This window comes from Psittacula echo (assembly GCF_963264785.1).
Source record: "Psittacula echo genome assembly, chromosome: Z".
In the NCBI taxonomy this organism is placed as follows: Eukaryota; Metazoa; Chordata; class Aves; order Psittaciformes; family Psittacidae; genus Psittacula; species Psittacula echo.
This window is the reverse complement of record NC_137742.1, coordinates 103472742-103497046: the sequence shown is the minus strand read 5'-3', so window position 1 is coordinate 103497046 and position 24305 is coordinate 103472742. Positions and strand designations below refer to the sequence as shown.

At 45.6% G+C, this 24305-nt stretch overlaps 1 protein-coding gene across 1 annotated transcript in view; it reads left to right on the top strand.

Annotated features, from left to right (window-relative positions):
• Positions 1–899: 899 nt before the first annotated feature.
• SLC7A5 (solute carrier family 7 member 5) overlaps positions 900–24305 on the top strand; it is a gene marked incomplete at its 5' end in the record, with an annotated part of 40916 nt that continues 17510 nt past the window's right edge. The window contains 2 exons of the mRNA XM_080636763.1: positions 900–1500; positions 14759–14884. Of these exons, the coding sequence (XP_080492889.1) occupies positions 900–1500; positions 14759–14884 (727 nt within the window). The remainder of the gene's footprint in view (positions 1501–14758; positions 14885–24305) is intronic.

Here is a 24305-nt window from a genome sequence, read left to right as displayed (position 1 = left end):
GACACCAACTAACCGCTTGCTGAGAAACGCCTCCTCAAAGGTACCACTTCCACCTCTCACTGGGAACAATCGCAGAAAATCAGGGCTTCTAGCCTTTAGCTCTGAATGCATCTCCTATCCCACAAGGACAAGAGGGAGTCTAAATTTGCTAAGGAATTGGCTCCTTAGGCACTATTGTGAAGCATCCAATTAAGTGTCCTTGGATGCAAACCCTGTGCCTTCACTTGAGGTAGTGCAATATAAGTTGTTTTGCCTGCTTGGCAGATTGCTGATTTTGTTTATTTATCTGTTTTGTGACCTCAGTGTCCGAAATGACAGGCAGATTTCTGCCGTGTCTGCAGAAATGCAGGTGATGCATTGACAGTGCTTTGGCCCGCAATTGTGTGCAGGAGGAGGAAGGGGGTACAGCAAGTGCATTGAAATCAGGTGGGGCTGACAGGGTGGTAATTGGGAAACATGGATTTTGCTCTATTTTAGGTTTACGCATGCACAGACCGTTCTCCTTCATGGGAACACACAGCCCGGTCTCCGCAGGAGAAGGAATGGTGACAAACCTCCTCCTGGCAGCGAGGAACCGCGGCGCTGGGGGATGAGGAAAGGGGGAGAAGCGCTTTGGCCCCGCCGCGCCTCTTTGGTCACTTGGGGCGAACGAGACCCGCGGCTGCCCGCTCAAGTTGCAACACCTCCCTTTCTCCTCCCTCTCCTCCTTCTCCTCCTCCCGGAAAGGCGGCCGGTCCCCGCTCCCCGCCTAGGCGGGAGGTTCACAGCGCACGCCGCCCACCGCCACCGGAACAAAAGGGGCGGCTGCATGGTGCCGGCGGAGCGCTGCGCCGCTCCGCGCCCCGGTCCGCGTTTCGGTCTGCCGCCCGTTTCTGTTCCGCACTCCGCACCGTGCCGCCATGTCGGGCAGCGGCGGCAACAGCAGCAACAGCGTGGTGAAGAAGAGGAGCCCGGCGGGCTCGGCCTCCTCGCTGGCGCAGCAGGAGGAGAAGCAAGTGATGGAGAAGATGCTGGAGGCGGCGGACGGCGGGGCGCAGGAGAACGGCTGCGCCCGCTCGCCCTCGCCATGCGCTTCGGCTGAGGGCGAGGGGGTGACCCTGCAGCGCTCCATCACGCTGCTCAACGGCGTGGCCATCATCGTAGGCACCATCATCGGCTCCGGCATCTTCGTCACCCCCACCGGCGTGCTGCGGGAGGCCGGCTCGCCGGGGCTGTCGCTGGTGGTGTGGGCCGTCTGCGGGGCCTTCTCCATCGTGGGTGCCCTCTGCTATGCTGAGCTAGGCACCACCATCACCAAGTCCGGCGGGGACTATGCCTACATGCTGGAGGTGTACGGCTCCCTGCCTGCTTTCCTCAAGCTCTGGATAGAGCTGCTCATCATCCGGCCCTCCTCGCAGTACATCGTGGCTCTGGTCTTCGCCACCTACCTGCTCAAGCCTGTCTTCCCCACCTGCCCTGTGCCCGACGAGGCTGCCAAGTTGGTGGCCTGTCTCTGTGTCTGTAAGTACCCGCAGATCCTCTGCTGTCCTGCCTGCCCCACGTGGCTCTGTGCTCACCATTGCCTTCCCCCAGAAGTCTGCCAGAACAGCCAGCTGCCTTAAGGACATCACCTTGTAGGAGATGAACAATCTCTTCTACACTACACTGGCTTCCTGCTGGTTTTTTTTTGGTTTGGGGGGCGAGGGGCTGTTGGAGTATGAGTAGGATATGCATGAGTAGGAAATATGTCCCCATCCCAAATAAATTGAGTAAAAAATGTCCAAAATACCAGTTACAGGCTGGCAAACCTCTCTGATTCCTGGGAATGCAGGGAGCAGCGTGTGATAAATGCAACATGCATTTTGACTATGTGTGCTGGAGCGGGCTTTCTCATGCTGTCGCTTGAGAATGTGTTGAGGCAGGGTAAAATAAATCCCCTTTCAGCACCACGGTGCTGAGGTGCTGCAGTAACCAGGATGGGCATTTATATGCAGAGGTAGGTGAGGAAAACGTGCGGTCGGGAAATTATCTGTCATGAGCAACTGGTGCTGAACATGGCCTGTGCTGCAGTGCCGGGCTGTTTTCAGCACCAGTTGTGAGATTAGATGATTCTCGGCTGTATGTGCACTGATACCATGCTTAAAACCTGGTTTGTTGTTGGTTTTTTTTTTTGCTAGCAAGTGTTTTATCTCATGAGAAATTGCCTTACAGAGAAGTTCAGTCATGCTGTGATGCATTTAGGACCACTGATACCTGCCGTGACACACAGATAATCTCTCCTGCTGCAGTTTTTATCTTATTTCTGGTATTTTGAGGTCTGCAGTTTTGTCACTGAAGCCTCATTTTCTGTTCCTTCCGTTATTGCAGTGTCACCCCATCCAAATTCCTCGTCCTTTAAATGCAGGACCATTTTCTGCCTTTCTCTCTGTCATTTCCTATCCAGTGTGTGTTGTACTCCACCGGTAGTTCTTGTGCTATTGTAAAGATATATATTGGGAAAGGATGTAGTTTTTTGTGAGGGCTTTATCTGACATATATTTGGTGTATGAAGTTACAGTCTGGTAATCTTTCTGGTTTTTGAGGTAGTGTGGGAAGTTTGTTTGTTCGTGCTGTCCAAGGGGAGATTGTGTTAGATTCCTTCATCCTCTGAGGATCACAGGCATTCAAAAGCTAAAGCACATGGTCATTACATGAAGAGAGATTGTCTGTAAATGTCTTCATACACCAACCCCCTGAGTCTTTGGTAGATACATTGTATGGCCAGCTAGTAGACAGAGTAAGATAATAAAAAGTAGGGCAGCAAATTGTACTTTCTTTAGGCAAGAGGAAAACTTCCCTAAATCAATTTTGGGGAAGATTAGGGCAAGTAGACAGGCATGTGGACTTTCCAGGCAAGCTTTAATCAAAGTTTATTAAGGAAACACAGTCATCCAACTATAGTTCTGCTGATTAGTTTCTAGCCTCAGGCAATGACTTACGAAAAATCTGGTTTTGGAGCTTTCCTGCCAGTCTGCAATATGGTTTTCTCAGTGGCAGAGAGAAAAGGGGCAGCCATGCACGTGGTCCGCATTTTTTGCTGAGAAGCTAGTGGAATTAGAGCATTGATTAGGTGGACTTTCTTACTGCTTTAGGTCAGTTTTGCTGTGAAAGAAGGTACTGTAGTTGACAAAGCCTTTGAGAACACATTTGTAATATTAAGTAACTTTTAATCTGCTGGATCTTTCCCAAAATAGGTAGAATGAGGTCTCCCTGTTCCCATTTTACTGCTCAGGAAACAAATAAGGGGTAAACCAGACTTGCCCATGGTGGGTTGTGTTCACTGACAGGGTGGATTGCAGCATGAGATTTCTTGATGCCGTGACTCATTCCCACTTAGGCTTCTCCAATAAGTAACGTGTCTCCAACTTTCTTTTGCTTGCAATTAGTAGGTTTCCTGAAGTGGAATTTGTTATTGAACCTTTATCTTGAAAAGCCAAAGAAAGAATTGCCAGTTTTAGAAATCTGCATCATTTCCATGTGTTTCTTCTTTAAACTTTACTCTCCCCTGCACCGCTGGCTACTATTTTGTTTATGCTTTGTTAAATCCTTGTTTGTCTGCTTTGCTACAAAAGGTTGATTCATCATGCCTTGCCTTCAGCAAGTTAGTTTTCTGTAACTTTGATTTCTGGACTTAGCTTTTCAACTGTCTGGTGCCAAAACCACATCATGAACTAGGAACAATAAATGAAGTAAAGCTGGTCCAAGGACTTAGCGAGTAACAGGAAACTTCAATGGGCTAACAAGCAACTGGTTGTTGCAAACACACTCCTCTCCAGTGAGATACTTACTGTTTTTCTAGAGCCCAGGGTAGGGAAAATGACCTATTTGTGCATATGCTCTAGATCATCCATTAATGAGTTATCTCAAAGACAAGAACAGTTCAGAAAGCAACAGGGGAATCTGGGGCTCTGGGCTGGAATACAGTTGACCTACAGCCAAAACCCAGTCATCTAGAACAGTACCAGCTATATTCTCTGCAGTTTGTATCCCTGCATAAAATGCAATTGGCTGTGTGGTTTCTAGCAAGAGAAATACCAAAAGTTACTTGTTTCCATTTCCAGTGTTACTTGAACAGGTCAATAAATAATGTGCTGTTCAGTATTTGCCGCCGTGAAGTACAGAATTGGAATTCCTAGACATTAAGATAATCTAAATAAATTCCAGTCCTGAAAGAAAGAAGAAACAGTTGGCATAAGGAACTTTGTTCCCCTTAAGATGCTGAGGAAGACAGGGTGGGTGGTAAGAGGAATTTAACTACAAATTGGTATTTTCTGCAATCAAGATTGTAATCTACAGACAGTTGGTATGCAAGACTACTGCTTCCATAAGACAACATGAATGATTATTATAGTTGCCAAATAAAAGCATGGGAATTCTCTACAGGGAAGTCTTACTGCAGCAAGATTGGTCAAATTGCTTGTCATTAGTGTGGCTTATTTTGTGTTCACCACAGAACAGCCAGTGCTCCCTAGCTGTAGGAATTCACAGGTAATTTGGCTTAATACTTTTCAGGCGCTGGGTTATGTGGGTAACTCATAAATTTGAGCATGTTATTTTAGCTGTGAGATTGGAGGGCTGATACTTTCAAAACTGAAAAATCATAAACACAAAAGGAAGCACAAAGTGCACCTGGTATCCAAGCATTTTTGAACAGAAAAAAATAGTTTGTGAAACTGAGTATTTGTCTATGTGCATGAAAACAGAACAATAATCTGAATTTCCTGAAATACGATTTCATCTAAACCAGTTTTACCTGTTCAGTAGATGATGGAGGGACAGTTACTTGGTCCTGACTTAGCATATTTGATGACATCTGCATTAGCATATCAGTAGTTCTTTGCACATGGCGAAGAATTAAACTACTAAGGATTCTGTACTCAGTGTCTCAGGTGCACATTTGAAGCTACGTAGATAAATAAGGATCCATGATACTTGTCTCCCCTTTTTTTGTCTTGAGAAAGCCTCACAGTGGAACATACGCTCACACTGCACTTCCAACTTGTATCTTTTTTTCTGCAGTTTTCTACAGTTTGTTTTGACTTTGAATTAGAAAATACATACTTTATCAGGATATTTAGGTAGCAAGTGTAGTTTTGGAAGAACTTGTTGATATGCAGGACCATCTTAAGATAGCAGAAGCATCGTGTAAAACTGTTTAACCCTGTAGTCTTTTTTTTCCCATTGAAGAGAGTGTCCAGGCAGTGGCCTGAGCAGTGATGAGGAACAACAGCCAGTCGAGAGTGTGTCCCTGGTGTCCTACAGTGCAAGTGGGTCAGATTCTCTCTCACAGCTGGCTGCCACTTGCATGTTAACGTTTCTTTAACTCAAACTGATAAATCTTAAGAAAAAATCATAAAAAATTACAGAGCACAACCTAATACAGAGTGTGTGTTCTAGAGAAGGAAGGAAAATTTCAAATTGCCCATTAAAAGGTAACATGCATATTCCTTATAACCATCTGGTAATTTGCAGATTTCCTACATGTGAAACATCTCTGAATTGTGGTATAATAAATTTTCTGTAGATAAGGGAGATGGGGGGGGGGGGTAAAGCTGCTTCCAGACCTGAGGAGGTTCTTGCTCAGTGTTTTACAAGTGCCTGAACTGTTCTTCCTACACACATTCTTACACACAGTCTGCGACACACACCATGTGTGCTACCTAGCAGATTATAATTTACTTATTTCTTGACAACATATAATCTGCTCCAGAAGGTTGAGAAACCCTGCCACTTGCATATATTTTTACTTTTGATCTTCAATGTCAAATCAGTGATTTGACTGTTAGCTTCTGAAGCCTTTCCTCAGTTGTTAATTGTATATGCTAATCTGGCACTAATAACCCCAATATTGCCGCAGCAATATCTGCTACTTCCAAAGCAGCAGTATTTTAATCTTCTTTAATATTTCTTTAGACTTCCTTTGCTGCTGCTGAAATATTTTGAGCATTTCTGCTGCAAGCATGGAGTTGCAGTAAAGCAAGCATGTATTTCTCATTTGTCTCTTTTGTTATGAACAGACTAGTAGTGGAAGAATTAGTAGCAGTCAGTGCAGAGTTGAGTCATATTTAATAGCTGTCCATGTCATAGAGATGCGTAAGTGGCTGACACCACCCTGAGGAAATTGTGAGTTCGAGGAGGAGACTAGTGTTGAATCCAGGGATTGGCAAAAGTATATAAGCAGATGCCTGGAATGCTTGTAAGATCATAGCTGTAGTCCATAAGTGAATATTCGGTGTCAGCATTTCAACTATAAATTGCCTATGTTGAAAATAGGAACATCTTTATTCAGTATTAAGGTTTTGCTTTAAATCTGACAAGTTTGGCTGTTTGACCAGCTGTTTCAAGTGAAGCTATGGGTAGATTTTCAACTCATCAGGCATTAGATGGTAAGCAAGGCCAACACAAAATACATCTTATTCTTGTCTGTTTAAGATGGGTTTATTCTGCAGCAGTGCTACTTGGAATTAATCCAAGCAAGGTGTGAAGCTTTGATGATGTTTGGGTTTCTTGTTTTTTCTCCTCCAGAAAGGTGGATTAAGTGATTAAGCTGAATCAGAGTGCAAAGAAGGGGTCTTTGTAGAATCTCTGCTGTATGGCTATTGTTGAAAATCTGAAGTTGTTGTTTTAAATCCGCATTTAATTAGAGTAGCATTAATGAAAACAGCTCTGACACCAGCAGGACTCCTGTGAAATGGATAAAGTTTGGAGGACATTTGAACTGCAGCAAGCAAGTACTGCATTTCTTGGCACCCTTCTCTTGGCTCTCACAACAAATGTCTCATTAAATTTTATTGTATTTGAATGACTTAAATTACCACTGAGATCTTTCAGAGTCTTTCTCTTCTGACGTGAGCAAATTGGGAAGGCTTTTTCAAAGAAACTCTCCATGGTCAGTTTAATTCAACCCAGCATCACTAGGTATTTCAAGTATTCAAATAGTCGCATAGTCCTAGTGTTGGATGTGGCCAAGAGATCAAATGTAATGGATGAGAAAGCAGCTTCATGCCAACCAGCAAACAGAGCTGAATTCTGACCCTCTGCACGGCAGAGGTGGCGTGATTCAGACTAAAACTGTCTGGAATTTCATATAAGGGGACATGGTGGGAAAGATATTTAGCTTGTGATAGTCATGAGGTACTTTAAATTTGCTGGGAACTGAAGAAAGATATCTCTTTCTTCTATTGCAGTCTATATTTACTTTGTCTTCCTATGGCAGAATGACTTGTCTTGCAGAATTGCTGCGTCATGTAATCTGGAAACATTGACTGTGAAAACACAAGCTTCTTTCTAAGGCGACAGAATAGTAACTCCTACCCATTACCTGGGAGTTAGCTCTTCTAACATTGATGATTCTTCATAGTAGTAAAATAAATTCTTTTTAGTAATAAGTTCACGTATCACACAGTTTGACTAGTGTAAACTGTGTCACTCTTATTACAAAATATTGGTACCAAAGTGACGGGTGCATTTATGTAGGCTTGAGATCCAGGCTCTGCAATATCTGCAGGCAGTGGAATTCTTTAATGAGCTATTCCTCTGGGCAGTCCTTGTTTCATCTTTTGGCCCCAACTTGTGCTGCAGTGGTTGGCACAGCTCTTGAGAGAGAGGTGGCAAGTAAGTGCTTGTTAATTTATTCTTGCAGAATTCTGTAAACTCGAGGGTGTGGATGCTTCTGGGATCAGTGCTACATAAGGAGATATCACCATCGTTCCACTTTGCACTGACTCTTCTGGCTCCCAGCTCTGAGCTGGTTTCAGCACCAGGGGCTTCCTGAAACGGCAAGCCAACAGAGATGGAGCTGTGACCCACTCAGGGTGTTTGCAGCCATGTGTTGGAGGCATCCAGAGCCCTTCGTCTCAGTTAGGGTGTGGGTCTTAAGCTTTTCTTAAGCTCTAGTGGTAGGACAGCCTTTGCCTTCTCCCTTTACCTGCTGTTTGTTGATGCTCTCATTCACCAATTCCTCAGTGCTGTTGTGTGCAAAAGAATAATAAAAAGGAAACTGTAATCTGTTGCCAGGTATATTTGTTATTATAAGTTGATTTATAACATAGATGCATTTGCTCTGGGGCCAAGTACTCCTTCCCACCAGCTTCATGTGCCACTGAGTGTTTCCCTTCTACAGACTGATTGCCTTGTCTGTTAAGTTTCTCCAGGGAATTGTCCTTGAAAAAATAGCTGCTGAGTGTTTCCTTCTGGTTTTTCTCTGTACAACCTTTCAGGGCATGAGTCTTCACTCAATTCCTGTCAAGCTGAAATTTCCCCAGCCATTTTCTATCTGTGTCCTTCTCTGTATGTCTTATGCTAGACTGTGCAATTAGAAACAGACATCTGAGACTATTGGAAGACACTGTAGCATCACAGCCACCTGAATGTAAAGTGGGTTTTTTTGCCTTAGTGAATAGTTAAGGCATTGATTTTCCCATTGGTTTAAATTGCTGTAGTCAGTATACCGTAATTCCTTGTTTGTGCTATGTGGAGTAACTATTTTTAGTGTAACCTCTTTATTTTAGTCTAACCTCTTTTGAGCTTAGGCAGCAGTTCTGTGTAAAGCATATGGACCACTTTGTGCTTGTGCCATGTGCTGCTGTCATCCCTGTGGTTTGTTTCTTGGTGGCCATGGGTTCAGCTTGTCTCTCTGTGAAACCTGCTTGCACCATCAAGAGAAAATTCCTTATCTATCATCTGTACTTTATAAAGAGTGAAAGGAGCAGCCTTTGCTGTAGGATTGGGAAATTGAAAGGAACTGAGAGCTGTTCTGTGAGTAATAGTGAAAAGGAGAGCAACATCATCCAGTGGCAGATGGTAAATGGAAGCATCATCTTACAATTGAGAGGGCTAACTGCTTTGGAAATGCATGAGTTAGAAATAAGAATTGTTTCATGATTTATCCTCTGTCTATGTCTGGACAGTGTCACAGTCCCTGTTTTCTTGTCGGGAAGCTGAGGTGAAGGATTTCCTTTCATTCTTCCCCTTTTTTTCAGCAATGCTACAATGCATTTTCATTCTGGTCTGTAATACAACAAATAGGAGTCCATGGCTAACTTGCACCAATTTAAGCTTACTTCTTTAAAGTAAGCTACTTACACACATTTGTCCTTGTTGTAGAAGTGTATACTGAACTATATAGGAAGCACTACTGCTCAAGACCAGGGAAACCTACAGGAGCTAGACTAAAGGACAAAAGTGACATTGTGCAAGGCTCTGAAGGTATGTAACCTCACGCTCAGCATGAATGCAGCTGTGCCAGTAGTTCAGGAATTCCTACCCTCATTTCAGAAATGTTTCACCTGAAAAACTGCGAAAGATCTTGAGTCGAGCAAACTTCCATCTCTCCATCAGCAAGTTACATGTGGTGTTGGGCTTGGATCCTGCTTTCCCCTCTGAATGAGGGTGACTCTGCAGAGCTGTGGATAGCCTGCTTGTTTTTGTGCTTTTTTCCAAACAAAGCCTCCCTGACCACTGTCTTTACTCCATCTCTGATCCATGGCCACATTCCATTACTCCAGGAAAGCTGCAGCCCTGCCTTTTTCTGTAGAATCATTGCCAAGACTCTTGCATCATAAATGCCAAACCCCAGTTTACCTGTATTAAGGCTCCATTCGCATACTGTTTGCTTTGGGCAGAACCACATGCCCGCAGGGCAGCTTTACTATATCCTGCCTTTCATTTGTAGACAGAGTGTGTTTACGATGGAGTTGCTCTATGTAGGGGCTGTTATGATCCCTTTCTGTGCTTTGTAGGGATTTACTCCTCTTGTCCTTTAGAAATCATGTTTGGGAGGGATCTTGAAACTTGAGTTCAAAGGAATGTGCCCATAAAACGTGAATTGTGGCAGGGCAGGGTTCTGTGTTGTGCTAGTGGGTTTATCCTTGGTTCCTATCAGTAAGGGGAAAATTATCAGACTGTGCAGGTGAATGCCAGGGGAACAGGTTAAGTGACATGCCTGAAGCCAGCTGAAACTACTAGGACAGAGTAAATAATTGAAGCTGGACCTGTTGTTGTCTTTAGAAAGCCAAAAATTCTCTTTGAAAGCCTGTGGCTTCCCCTGTGGCTTGAGTATCTTGAAATGGTGCTCACCCTCATTTGGCTAGAGCAGTCACCAGAGGAGATGAAAGGGTTAATAGCACCCTGTGAACATGTTCTCCCTTCAGCAGTCAAAACCCAGCATCTTCCCTACTTCTGGCAGAAGTAAATAAATAGAAGTACCCCTTTGTACTTCTGCAGTCACTGCTGCTTTGCAGCTCCTGTTACCCCAATTATACGAAGCCTTTGGAGGGGGACTGCTGGATCAGACAGGCCGTGTCACATCAGGTCATGCTGAAATCCTTATTCCTAGAATAATTCCCAAGAATGGCACCAATGGGTCATGCTAGAGGTCTGATTCGCTGCATAGCTGGCTTCTGACTATGGCTACTGGCTGTAGCTTTACAAAAGGTGCTGCAGAAATTAGGGCAGTGCTGTCTGATATTTCCCTGCATTGTATCATGGCCCTGATTCATAGCGAAGCTGTGGCTGTCCAGCTTTCCCCTGTTGCTCATGTGGAGCAGTTCATCTGAGGTAAAGGGAGCCGTGCCAGGAGGACTCCCACAGCCCCTGCTTCATGGGATAGCATCTCGGATCAAAGGAATAAAACTCTGCTTTACGAAACCCAAGCCCTCTGGTCTCCTGGGAAGCAGCCACTGGAATTTGTCTTGGAATTTTATTGAAAAAGTACTTGGTCTGTTTTTTCATCTTGGTGTCCGTAGGAAAAAGCATTTAAGTGTAGTAACTCCACCACACTCCTTTAGGAAAGACAAATATTATTACATGGTAGGAAAAGCAAAGCAGAGATTGTCACTTGGAGGGATCTGAATTATGACTGACGTGGAAGAAGCTCTCAGCCCTGTTCAGTCTCCATCCCTAAGTTTTTTTATGTATTTACGGAGCCCATTTATGTAGCACCAATGTATTTTTAAGGGCTGAATACAGGCGCTCCCATTGCTTTTCAGTCTAGGGCTGTGTAGAAAGCTTTTGCCTTTTATGTGCAGCACTGCCTTCCTATGGCCCGTCCAGCAGACTCTGTACAGAACCAGAACATGAAAAACAGCCCCGAGAATGTGAGTATTTAATGTGGAGGCTGAAGCAGCTATTGTCAAAGAAACAGAATGCCTAAATGGGGAAGGGAATGTCACTGTCGCACCTCTAAGGGCTGTCTTCACTAATGGGAGAAGCGTGCTTTTAGATACGTTAGCTCATCCTTTAAATATCCGTCTGTAAACAAGGAGAGTTTTATTTTTAGCATAATCACTGGTTGAAGTGAATCCTGGATCCTCAGTTCCCTCCCCGTTCTCCCCATTCTCCCCATTAGGATTCACTATAGAGGTGATTTTTGGAGATGAATTGTGATCTGTGCTTTAGTGGTATTTCACTGTGTTTTCTTCTCTCCCCTTCGACACAGACATGCTGTAAGTTGACCTTGCTAATTTCTGTTTTCTCCTCCCCTATGTCTGGACAGTGTTCCTTTTAGCATACTGGTTGGAGGGAGATATATTACAATCTTGCTGCAAGGTGTCGGAGCTGTGACCCTGCAAACCACAGATAGTGCTGGCCTCCTGCCTGATGCTGAAGAGCTTCCAAGCCTGGCCATGTTACATCTTTCTTTCTAAAGAAATGCACTGTATCTCCCCCAGGCAGCACAGCATGGGGGTACCCAGGGACATGAGTTTACGTCTGGGGGTGGTGGTGTGGCAGGTTTCTTGGCACGGTTCTTCACTGCTTGCTTTTGGCTGGGTGCTGAAGCAGGTTACCCAAAGCCCATGATGACCTGTACAGGAGCACATGTGGTACAGAGGTATGCTTCCCATTAGAAACAGCTCTTGGTCATTTCGATTTCACCCGCCCCAAATACCCAGACACCCCCAAAGTGGCTTGAAAGGCATGATACATAAAAAAGGTGAATCTGAAGTTTCTTATTTACTTCTGGCTTTCATTCTTGTGGGATGTATCGGATCACATGCTTTTCTTTGTGAAGACTTCTCTTTCATTTCTCGAAACTTTAAATGCTCTTGTATTCAGATGACACCAGATCCCAGGGGTAAAGGGGGGGGCATGTAGCCAATGATCCTGAAAGCAGGCATTGTATTCTGAGATGTGCAGTCTGCTGCACCGGGACTGGCTTTGCTCTTCCCTGCCTAAAGATCCCCCACAGGCAGCCTTTAGCTGATCATTAGATGGACATTTAAATCCTCTTAGCCTGATGTGTATTGCTGTTGCGCTGTGGCTGTAGCAGGCTTTCACATCCCTCTGAATGAATGATGCAACTCGTATCTCTTCTTGCCTGTGTGTCACTGCTTCCTGGTGACTCCTGCTTTGCGTCACCAGCAAGTCTTGTCACCCAGCAAAAACGGGAAGTCTGATCATTGTGATCGGATGCAGATACTGTGGTCCCTGAAGACCGAGCTCTCCGAAGCCTGCCTATGGGTGCATCTGAGCCTGCCTGTGCTCATATGTCTCAGGAATGCTACTCCCAGGTCTGGCGTGGGGTGTGTGCTGTGTTTCCCTGAAGTCTTACTGATGCAATTGCTTCCCTAGGCAGGGCAGGATGCGGGATGGCAGTGAGCTAGTAAGACCCTCTTAAAAGCCCAATACTCCTTCCTCCTCCCATGGTTTTATTTCCCAGTCTGCAGTTTATTGTGCCCTTGCTGGTAGGCAGGGTGTGAGGCTGTGGGAATGCAGCTTTGCTCCCGGCTGATGGGATGTGAGCAGCTCTGGTGCATGGTCCTGGTGCAAGCCGGAGAGCAAAGGCACTGCTGATCCCGTGCAACCATCTCATGTTGGAGGGGAGGTGGTGTGCTGGTGCCTGCATCCTTTATGTGCATGTGTGTGATAACTCAGCTGGATTCGGGTCTGTAGTTGGAGGTAACCTTGCTTCCGAGTAAGTATGTTGTGATTTTCCCTGTGATGCTTAGCGTGTGTTGAGTGTTTTAAAGCACTGGGTGTCTTGCTGGGCAGTAATCAGGCCATATGACTGCAGGTATTTCTGCCTCCCACCTTTATCCATCACCTTCCCTCTATGTTCTGAGCACCCCTTGCACCTCAGCTCCATGGGAGCAGGCCAGTGTCCACCAGCAATCCCCTGGAAGAAGAGAGTGGTGACCTGACGAAGGTGCTGCTGAACCCAGTCATGTCTCTGGTCGTTCTATTAGGGCTGAAATATCTACATCACATTCTCTGGGCTTTAAACCGTGAGTGCAGATATAGCCCATAGCCTCAGGAGAGGGTGATCTGCATCCAAACTGAGTATTTTGGGGAGCAGCTGTTTGCCTCTGGTCGAGGCAGCGGGGTCCTGTAAAAATACACTGCAGGATGTGGGAAGCAGCCTTTGCACAAGGGCAGAGGCCAGCTTGGAGAGGATCCCACAGGGAAAAGCCTTCAGCTCCAGAAGAAGGGTTGAGATCAGCTGCTCCCTGAGCAGCTCCAGGGGCTGTGCAAGCTGGCGTGGAGGCAGCGAGGGGTGCAAGGGAGACAGAGAGGAGGGGAAGGCATCCAGCATGTGGGGCACTGTCATTCTCGGTGTGACATTTGCTAGTCTCTATAACAAGCAACAGTCTCTGGGAAGCAGGGAGAGAGCAGGGCATGAAAATAGTAAGTGATTTGGAAGAGCATTAAGGGTTTTAGCCACTATTCTCTCTGAAGCAAGTGAAACTTGGCCAGTCAGCAGCTTCATGGCTTTAGACAAGCCCTAGTTCATGCTGTCCCTGGTAGGACTGTCACACTGAATAGTGGCAGGAGCGGGTGATACAGAGGAGAGTAATGGGGGAACAAGGCCAAAAAAGGTAGGTAATTAGGCTTCACTGGGTGCATTAACCACAGAGCAATGTGTGGGTAGCAGGAGCTGCTTGGCAATGCGTGGGAAGGCAGCATGATCGTGTATAAGAGCAGTCAGAGCAGATGTGAACCATAGCAGTGTTCTGCTCTGTGCAGCCCTCTCCTCCATCCCTGTGGTGTGCAGCCCTGGTGAGCATCCCTGGAATCCTGCACAACCATCCTGGGCCCCACTGGTCCAGCAAGTCAACCAAAGGATGAAGGTTGCCTTAGATCCGGCTTCTCTTTCAGTCTGTGCCACTGACCCATGTCCTGCAGCTTGCAGAATGGGTCAGGACAGGGACATCTCCTCCTTTATGTTTACACCTTCAATAGTCTTTTAGGTGCTATTGTTACACAAATAACTATATACTGGTTCTGGAAGCTTGTCCTGGCACTTCTGTGGTGTTTCCACACAATAGCAGCATTAAATTGGATCGACTTAACAGGGACTGCAGCCAATGATAAAGGTTGCAGCAAGCACTTGTATTTACATGTCCTCAGAAGTGCACTTCCCGGTGCAGCAGGGCAGTTCCTTGTCCCAAGGATACTATTCAAACCAGCTGCTGTCAAAACAGAAGACAGAATAGGGAAGTGTGTGGCTGCAGAACCTTGCCTTTAAAAGTTTCTGGTTTAGGAAGAGACTTTTTTGTGTTTGCTTAAGCTTTAGCAAAAAGTAAATGCTCAGGGAAGTGGTGGACTCATCAATTTTGGGTACTTCAAAGATTCAGCTGGACATGGTGCTGGATCTAATCTAGGCTAGATCTAGTTTTGTGTAGAAAGGTTTGATCCTTGAAGTCCTTTCCAACCTGGTTTCCTATGATTCTATGATAATTTGGTTTGTGTTTTAAGTGTTTCACTGAAAACTGACGTGTCTTTTCTTGCCTGCTTCCCTCAGTGCTCCTCACAGCAGTGAACTGTTACAGTGTGAAAGCTGCCACTCGTGTTCAGGATGCCTTTGCTGCGGCAAAGCTGCTGGCGCTGGCTCTCATCATCATTCTTGGCTTCGTGCAGCTTGCAAAGGGTAAGTATGTGGTTCCCTTTTTCTTTTGAAGGTGGTATGCAGTTAAAGCAGAATCTGGGAATTAGGGATAAAGCCCCAGAGTCCTAACCCAAGCATTTCAGAGCTAGCAGAAGTGCTTTACAAATGTCTTTTGTCCTCTTTCATGCTTGGGTGATATTTTCGGCTCGTGCTTTGCAAAAGGCTGAGTGCTTTCATGCACTTTATTTGTGAAATTTCATATTTACCTTGTTGAAGTTATGCTTGATTTCATGCTACAGGCACCCAGCAGATACGACTCAAGGTCCTTTCCACTTACTGCAGTCACTGTGTGGCCTCTCCGTTTGGGATGTCAGAGCTGCCAAATCTACAGGGAATGAAACTGTTGGTGTTAATTGCTCTTGGAAATCTTATCTGTAACCAGTGCCTGGTCAGGGCCATTTCCGAGTAGAAAATTATCTGCATGTGCAAACCAACCCCCAGTAATTTAAATTCTTTTCACAAAATATCCCTGCACGTTTCCCTTGTTCATGTATGGAATAACTTGGTTGAGTCCATAGGGTTACTCAAGGATGCCTGGGTCAGGCAAGGCTGCAGAAACTGCATGATGAACAGTGATATTAGGGCCCTTAGCTGCCACCAGCACACATGTCTGTCAACTAGCATCTAAAAAAGAAGATAAAAGTGGGGAGATAAAGCAAATTTTCTGGTGCTTGTTTTCTTCATGCACACTTAAAATTCTCTCAAACCCAGGGAAATGTTTTGTTCCAAACCCATCTCATTAACTAATCCTCACAAATAGGCATTTAACTGTGTGCTTTTTTTGTACAAGTTTTATGAAAATAAACTCTTCTGGGGGAGCACTACAGGCCCTAATTGTTAAACGTGCAGAAAAGCCTACGAATAGTCCTGTCTCTCTACTGGCAAGTGTGTGTATGTATGTTTGTGTGTGCATGTGGGTCTTTTTCATTCCTGTCTCAGCTATGGGAGCCAGTGCTGTCTTTGCAGAATTTCTTGCTTTATCAGAGGTTTTATTTTCTTCCAGCTCAGTGCCCGTGCTCAACAGGAACATTGTTTGAGACTTATCACAAAATACACCTCCTTCCTCTTTGTAGCTCCTCAGGCTGCCTTGCTGAACTTTTTCTTTCTGTCTTAGAAGGAAAAGAATAAATAAATATAAATCTCTGTTAGTTCTTTAATAGCTTCCCGTAAGTGTTTTTACAATTACTTTTTGTTTGCAGATGATAATCTTAATTTGCATCTTCAGAATCACCTTCCCTCCCTCTGTACTGTTCTTTTGCCCTTTTGTGGAGAGTGAATCACTTTCTGCGCAGGTGTAAAATACACGATATTTCCACTGACTTATATCTGTAACGAGTCAGAGATTTCTATCTTGTGTTCAAAAATACCCATCCTACACTCTTCTATCTCAGAAGCTTTTTACCTCCTATGAAGCCTGTTGCAGCACCAGGTTTTTGTAGGTTCTGGAGGAGGTACAAGTGTGCCCATCTTTAAGTACAGGTAATTTCATGTGACATTTAGTTTCCTGTTAAACCACCCGGCCACTTCAAACAGAATGAAAGGTAGTAGGATCAAAGGCAGTAGTTAAATGGTAACGTCTGAAGGTCAAGACCTCTTCTCCCTGTCTATGGACACAACACACAGTACAAAGCAAACTGGATCAGAGTGGGAACCTTGGCATCTACAGAGGATGCTCCTCACAAAGCCCATGTTTACACCTTGTCCTAGGTGGCATGCTACTGCTTGTCTGAGTTCCTGTTTTACAACACACTACCTGCTGGTGGTCTAACATGGATTTTATTAATCTCCTTATGGAAGTTGCAAGCTCTCTGGTAAGTCCTTAAGAACATGCAAGCTCCTTCCATACACCCTTCTTTAGTTTCCACCTACATTTTGCAACTTTCTCAATTTTTGTTTAAATCATGCCAGGTAACTCAAAGCTTATGTAGTAGGAATATATCAAGAGACTGTCTTTTTTTCTTCAAGGAAAGCACAATAGCATTCATTAAAACGTACTGAAAATGGGAAGGCGCTGCGCTGTTCTCCATCTGTGTTGAGACAAGAAAAGATGGGTGCAAGCTGTGAGACAAGGGAAATTTAGATTAGTTATTAGAAAAAACACTTCTAACTGTAATGCAGAGCTCAGGTGGATGGTGCAGAGAGGCTGTCTCACTGGAGATTCACAACAACAGGTTAATAACTGTCTCTCGGGAAGTGTTTAAGTGAGTCAAACCTGCCCTGGAGCAGGGGATAAATCTGGAGCATCTGGATGCACTGTATCCATGCTCTCTGAGGCTGTGCTGTGCATGAGTAGCACAGTACAGAGTTGCTGCATCTTCTCCAGGTGAAATACTATAGAGGAAGTCTGTTAAAAGTACTGATGTTTTTAGATGGGTAACTTGCTTTTAGAAGCCTGTTTAACCTCTGAGGAGGTGGGTGAGCCTGAGTCCATACAAAGTGCCATGCCTTTGCCACTCCTCTGTGTGCCCTTGTTTTCTATTATACCACAGAAGGCTCTTACCACCATTCATTGCAAGCCAGCAGCTATTAGTGGTGTGAAATACCATCCAAGTCGATTGTCTGGGACTGCAGTTTCTGTGGTGATGGGGTTATGTGTTCCTGTGACACTCCAGATAGCGCCTGAGCAGCGCTGATTAACTTGCTCTACTGGTTACTGTCCCATTGCTGGTTTATGTTTACAGTCTCCATAAAGAGAGGAGCAACACCAAGTTTCTTGCTCAAATGCGGAAGCTTTTGAGACTTCACAGAATTATGACCTCCTCTGTACTGACCTCCTGCCTTCAGCTTCTGGCTTTTATTTTTTTCCCCTTTATATGCTTTCACTGAATATTTTCATTATTTTCAGAAAAGCAGTAACATCTCAAGACAAAGAAATATGTGGCAATATGACCACACAGAAAATAGGGTTTCCTTGTGATCTTTCTGTGGACAGCTGTTTCACATCACTCCTTTCGTGCTACTTCAAAAGGAGGGATGAAGTTGGTTTCTAACTTAGACAGCGTTTCAACTGTTTGAAAGTTGACTCAGTATAGCTGATGCAATTATTTTACCAAGGAAAAGTTAACACTTTTAAAGCTGTTGTGGGGCTAGAGTTGTGTTGCTTTAAAAGGTCAGTGTCGGCACTTGGTTTATTGGTGTGCAAAACCTTATAGAGGGACTCCCAGCTGTACAGCTCACAGGCTGTAGCACTTAAATAGAATGAATAACTTATGGCATAGACAGGATCAGGATTACTTTGCTCCAGTGTTGTAAAAACTAAGCTTATTTTTGGTTCTGCTTGGTTCAAATTCTAATTTGAATTGGTTCTAATTCTAATTTGGTCTAATTTGGTTCAAATTGCTGTCACCTATGGGTATTTTTTGGCCGTATTCTTGACCTAATGAGTGGAATAACTGGGCTCAGAGTGGCTTGGGTAGTGATGGTGCAAGTTTAAGGGATGTTTTCTGTGCTGGGTGTGATACAAGAGGTCTGTGATTAGATCTGCAGCTGTGCTTTTCATACCCCATCACCCTGCACCTCACAGTGTCTTAAAAACTAACCTAGGTGTGAAGTGCCTAAAAAAGGTGCAAATTTTTAAGGACATGCTCATGCATTTTACCTGTGAGGGAGTTCAGGAAAGGTTTTTGATGTCAAAAAAATCTAAGAAAATCCATATCACAGATGTGTTTCAGCTATATTCTGTTCTGTGGTTGTGCTCCTAGGGTTTCTTAAATGTTTATGTGCCCTTGGGCAGCATAAGCAGCAAGGTGCTGTTCCTGGCTGCTCTGTGTTTGAGGAGTGCTGCAGTGCTGTGATTCCTCACCAGCAGTTCTGCTTAAAAATTAGTAAGAACTGGGCATTTGGGACTTGGGGAAACAGAATTTAACACTTGTTTTATTGAATTATTTTTATGGAACTTATTGCCCCTTTTCCCTCTTGATGCCCAGTTTCTGATCTTAAATTTCTCATCTGTGGCACCTCGAGTGCCTGTTTTGTGGCAGCAGTGATGTTCTCTCTTAACTCCCTTCATTGGGCTTGTCAGGGACTAGCATCTGCTGAATGAGCATGGGGTAAACTGAGGACACACTGGGCAGTTTTAACTCCAGACATTTACCATGGAGAGCTTAGACAAGGCAAGGAGGTTTTGGTTTAATCATGGTTTTGTCTCATTTGTCTTCAGTAGATTTGTACAATGTCAGCCAGCCCTGACACCCCCATCCCAGCATCGTTTGCTCCTTGTAAAAGGGAATTTAGTGGTGTAGCTGTGACTGGGAGGTTATGAGCTCTACACGGGAGGGTTTCTGAGAGTAGGGACATGAGGATTCAAACCTTTAGTCGTTGACATGTGCTTGGCGTGTCTGTGAACCCTCCTAAAAACAGCATTTAAGTTCTCCAGGTGTGAGGCGGCATCTCTTGCTATGGGGCTCTGTGCACATCTGGGTGCTGCGTCAGTTTATCGCATCTGTGCTTTCTGCTAGAAAACACCCATTTGGACTCTTTTCTCTGTGAGGCTTTGGTTTGTTTTGCTAGTTTCCTGTACAACTTTTCTGCCTTTTTTTGGTGAAAAATCCTGTGGTTAAGAAAGAGCTGAGGGAGGGGAAGTTCACTCGCTCTTCCTTTCCTCCCAGATTTTCATCTCTGCTGCCAGTTGGATGTCCCAAAAAACCCCCGTGAGCCAGATCTGGAGAGAGACCCAGGGGCTGAGCAAATGAGCTCTGCAAGCAGCGAAGGCAGGATAGAGCTGTTAGTGTGGGGAGGGCAGGGCTGTCCTGGAGGGGTTCTGCTGAAGCAGCAGGAAAGCTTGATTTGGCAGATCTCAGGCTCCCTCAGGTCTGAAAGCACAATGGCGCACAGATAGATACTGAGAGAAAACAGGAGTGGTCATTGTGTGAGTTCTCTCCTACCTACGTTTAATCCTGCTTGGCCATCCTGAGATGAATGAGCACTTGGCATAGCTGAAGAAATCTGCCACAGGTCTTCCTTTGACCTGGTCTAATCTCACCCGAGAGTGAACCTGATCAACAGGTCGAAGTTCAGCAGTTTGCTTTCAGTTGATTTGGGTTTTTTCTATTTCCTGCCATGCCAGTGATCTGCTGTTTTACTAAGGTAGATACAGCAATGCCATTGCACACCCTGTGTGGGTCTATGCAGCAGAGTAGCCATTGCAGTGGTGTCTGTGTTTGGAGGAACCAGCTCACCCAGGGTACTGGCTCTAGAATGCAATGTGGGGCACAAGAATCAACTGGAGGTGGAATTGTAAGTGTCTGAGAAGACTTCAGAGCCCAAAGCCAAACCATAAGGGTGTTCACCCAGCCATAGCCCATGACTAACTCGCACTGTAAAGCCTCTTTGGCAGACAAGAGACGAAGCCTATGGGTAGTAAATGTCCCTCAAGCTTTTGAGTTCGTCCCTGCAAGTTGGGGCTGAAGCCTGTGCACAAAAGATTGCAAGAAAAGCGTGCCCTCCGGCTGCCCATGCTGTTTCTTGTTACGCTGGCATTCAGAAATGCCACTATAAAGTGTTTTTCCAGCAGTAAGCTGTAAAGGAAAGTTATTGTGCTTCACTTACCCTCTTCTTCAGGGAGCACATGGAGAGTGGAAGACTGTACCAAAGGAGAGCATGAACAAAGAAGCTGGGAAAGCTGCCAGCAGCCTGCACCTCTAAATCACATCAACCACATGCTGGAGATTAATCAGGCATCTTAATGCTGGAGGGTTGATACCACACAATTATGTTTTATGGGCCTCTCACTCTCTAATCTTTGATTTCTGTTCCAGCCAAAGATGGATGCAGATGCTGAGGCCAGGTGGGCATGGCAGATTAGTGTGCTATGCAGCTTGCGTGCTCTGGTTTGGAGTCAGCAGTGGTTCATTTCTGCTGAGGCAACTTTTTTCTTGCCCTCTCTGCCCAGATAGCTTTTGGCAATTACAGATTCCAGGATAGAGTTCAGCCTGCTGAGCCTCTTGCATTTTACAAGTGCAAAGTTGCCTGTCCAGAGGTAAATAAAATGTATTTAACAGCAACAACAACAACCAGAAGTGGTTGGCTGGTGACCCTGTGCTTCTTGTTATGGTCACTGTGAGTTGCCGCGGCTCTGTATGCAGACCTTTAAGGGTGATGAGAACTGTTTGTTTAACGCTTGAGGATGGAGGCTCATGGCTGGGGTGGAAATGTGCCTTGACATCTGAAAAGCTGCTTTATCCAAGCAATTGTGGATTGTAACATGCTGCTCATCAGTATTTTTTCAGTATTGTGAGTGAACTGCCAAATGCAAAGCGGGATCAAGGTAGGTGCATTGCACTGGAGGCTGTGGAATGCACCTCGAGCATGCTGTAGGGAACGCTGCTCAGCACTGTTGTGGGCTCTGTGGTTTTAAGGCAGCTGACATGAGAAACTCTGTTGGCTTCTTATTTTTCCAAGTGTGGCTAACCCAGCAATGCAGACATACCTAACTAGAGAGCAGCTAAGGCTTTGGTATTTACTGCTTTGCATCTCTGTTTGGATCCTGTCTCTCTGACATAGAATTGTTCAGGCTGGAAAACACCTTTAAGATCATCAAATCTAACTGTTAACCCAGCACTGCCAAGTCCACTGTCTTTAAAGTATTCAGTTACAGTCATTCATGCCTGATGTGTGTCAGTGCAGTCCGTAGCTCTGTGTGTGTATGTGTACACACATGCTTTTGGTTGCTTTATAAACTTACCCTTTTCCACAGCCTTCAAATGCAGGGCTAAAATTCATGTGCTTGGGAGTGTGGCTGACAGGTAGCAGGATCTGCCCTCCCCAGATGCTCTTTGCATGTCAAGCTGGTTGGCTCCATTAGCCCCTCCAGAGCCTTGTCAGTTGGCTTGTTTGTCATTCTCAACCACAAGCTTCTGTGGATGTGAATTGAACCTGTTGTGCAGCTATGAAAAGGAGAAAGAAGCTATGGAAGTGGCTGGAAACCTATTGGGAGGAATATCTTTCCATGCTGTGCTAAGGATCAAAGGGACCCTGTTCATCCAGGGTCTCTGCTTTGTGGCTCTCAGATGTGATGTTTCCAGGTCTGCTTCTTTATTTCTCATCAGCAAATATTATGCCATCAGACATGGAGGTTGTGAAAATCAAGAGGTGGTTGCTTAGGAGGAGGAGAAGAAAAGGTGTTTTGGTGGTGTCAGCAGGATGCAGAGGAGGTGGAAAGGGTAGCAAAAATGCTCTCTGGCCCAAGCTGTGTCTTGATGGACTATTGCGAAAGGAGGAGCTGTAAAGCTTGAGTCGTGTGTGGGGTGGAGTGATTTCACGAGCCCAGATCCTTGGTATCACCCTAAAGGAGAAATGTTAGCTCTTTGTAAGCAGCATCAACAGAGCTTCCCAGTATTGGGAGGAAAGGAACTTCTGTATAAACAGAAGGAAGTAGTTGAAATAAGGGGAAGTGTCATCGCCTATCTACAGCTGGTGAGGATCAGGATGTAACCCAAGAGCTCTGCCTCCTCCTAGAGTGCCCTCTCAAGGTTCCCATGGGGTCTCTCAAACCCATAAACCGATATGCTACAGGACCCAAGTTTAACAGCTGCTGCTCGAAACTGCTTAATGCGAAGCTGTCTGCACAGTGGCAGCAGAGAGGAGCAAACGGCTTATGTGGCTTCTGAGCGTGTGTTTCCTGGGTTGCTCCAAGCTGCCCAAGAGATACTTTCTGAACCTTGACCCCTGTTTGCTTCTTGCCCTCTTGTTTTTCTGACTCAGTCGATTGAACTCTTGCTGCTGTTATCGGGAAATGGCTCAACAGCTGAGTGCATCTTCTCCTCTGGGGGTTTTTGTATACACAGCACATTTCTCCCTGGCTCCGTCTCCTCCATCAGCGAGACGTGCTGCGGGCCCCCCTTCTCTTGCTGAGCTGTCTGCATGGCTCTGTTCCCTCTTCTCGCTGTTTAGGCAAGTTAGAAATACTTAATTATCATTAAACGCCTTCTGCAAGAGAAGATTGCTGTGCTGTTAGAACCAGAATGGACATGACCGAGGAGCAAATGGATGTTTTTCAAAGAAGGGGTCTGAACATGCAGCGCATGGACCTGAAATAGGTCCCTCCTGCCGAAAGGCCCCAGGTGACCCATCGCTTGCTGGTGCAATTACCCGAGTCTTGGCAGCTGGCAAGATCAGCAAATGGGGTTTATGTCAGAGCTTGTTACCTTAATTTGGTTAATTGTAGAGCAGAGTGCGGCTGAACAGCCAGTTCAAACCAGGTTTCAGATCTCCGGGGTGCCGGGCACGGGCAGGGCATTGCCTTGAGAGTGGCTGTGTCTGCATAGGCTTTGGAGGATGAAGGATCCGGAGGTGGGCATAGCATGGTTTTGGGATGCTGTCACATACAGACCACTTGCTCCATGGGAGCAGTTTGGGCCATGCTTGGCAGCCTCACCTGCGCATTTGTGACCCTTGATTTGATCCAAAGTCAGCAGTTTAAGGCTGGAGGCTTGAATTGCACACTGAGGCTCGAAAGGTGCAGTGTCCAGAGCTGAGGTTCACACCTCCAGTTTGAACAGCAGGTCCTAGTGAGAACTTGTGTTAGAAGGGAGGTGGAGAATGACCGTGCTGGACCATCTACCCAGTATAAGAAAGATTGGAGAGACTTTGTAGCAGGGCCTGTTGTGATAGGGTGAGGGGTATGGTTTTAAACTAAAAGAGAGAGATTCCAACTGGACATGAGGAAAAGATTCATTACAATGAGGGTGGTAAAACACTGGCATGGGTTGCCCAGATGCAGCATCCCTGGAAACATTCAAGGCCAGGCTGAATGTGGTTCTGGGCAACTTGTGCCCACCAAGTTGAAGATCTCCTGCTCATTGCAGGTGGGTTGGACTTAGATGAGCTTTGGAGTTCCCTTCCAACCCAAGACTATTCTATGTTTCTATCCCCAGTCTCCAGCTGGGACCAGTAAAGCATCTGTGAATAAGTGTAAGGAACAAGAGGGGAACGTGATGCTTCCTGGACACTTTCACATCCTCCAGAGCACCTGTGGGACTCCTGCACCACCTGCATGCATCTTTGCATGATGGATTTCTGTTCCGAGGATCTAAGGACCGCTTGAACCTTCTGGTGTGGGGCTGCTCATGACATCAGGGCATGCCGAGTGCAGTCAGAGCTCACCCACTGCATCTGGGATACTTCTCTGGCATCACTCTGGTGCCAGTTATGTCTGTAAAGTCATCACTGGTGGGCACAGATTGTTACCTTTCTGATGATCTGCTGGCTGGCAGTGTGGCACAGAGACTGATGGCCATGGCAGGAGGGGACAGCTGCTTTCCTGGGATTTGATGCTAGGGGCATGCTTGTTAAGGAGCCCAGGTTCCTCTCATGCAACCGGGCAGCTGTAAATCATAGAATCCCAGACTGGTTTGTGTGGGAAGGGACCTTAAAGCTCATCCAGCTCCAACCCCTGCCACGGGCA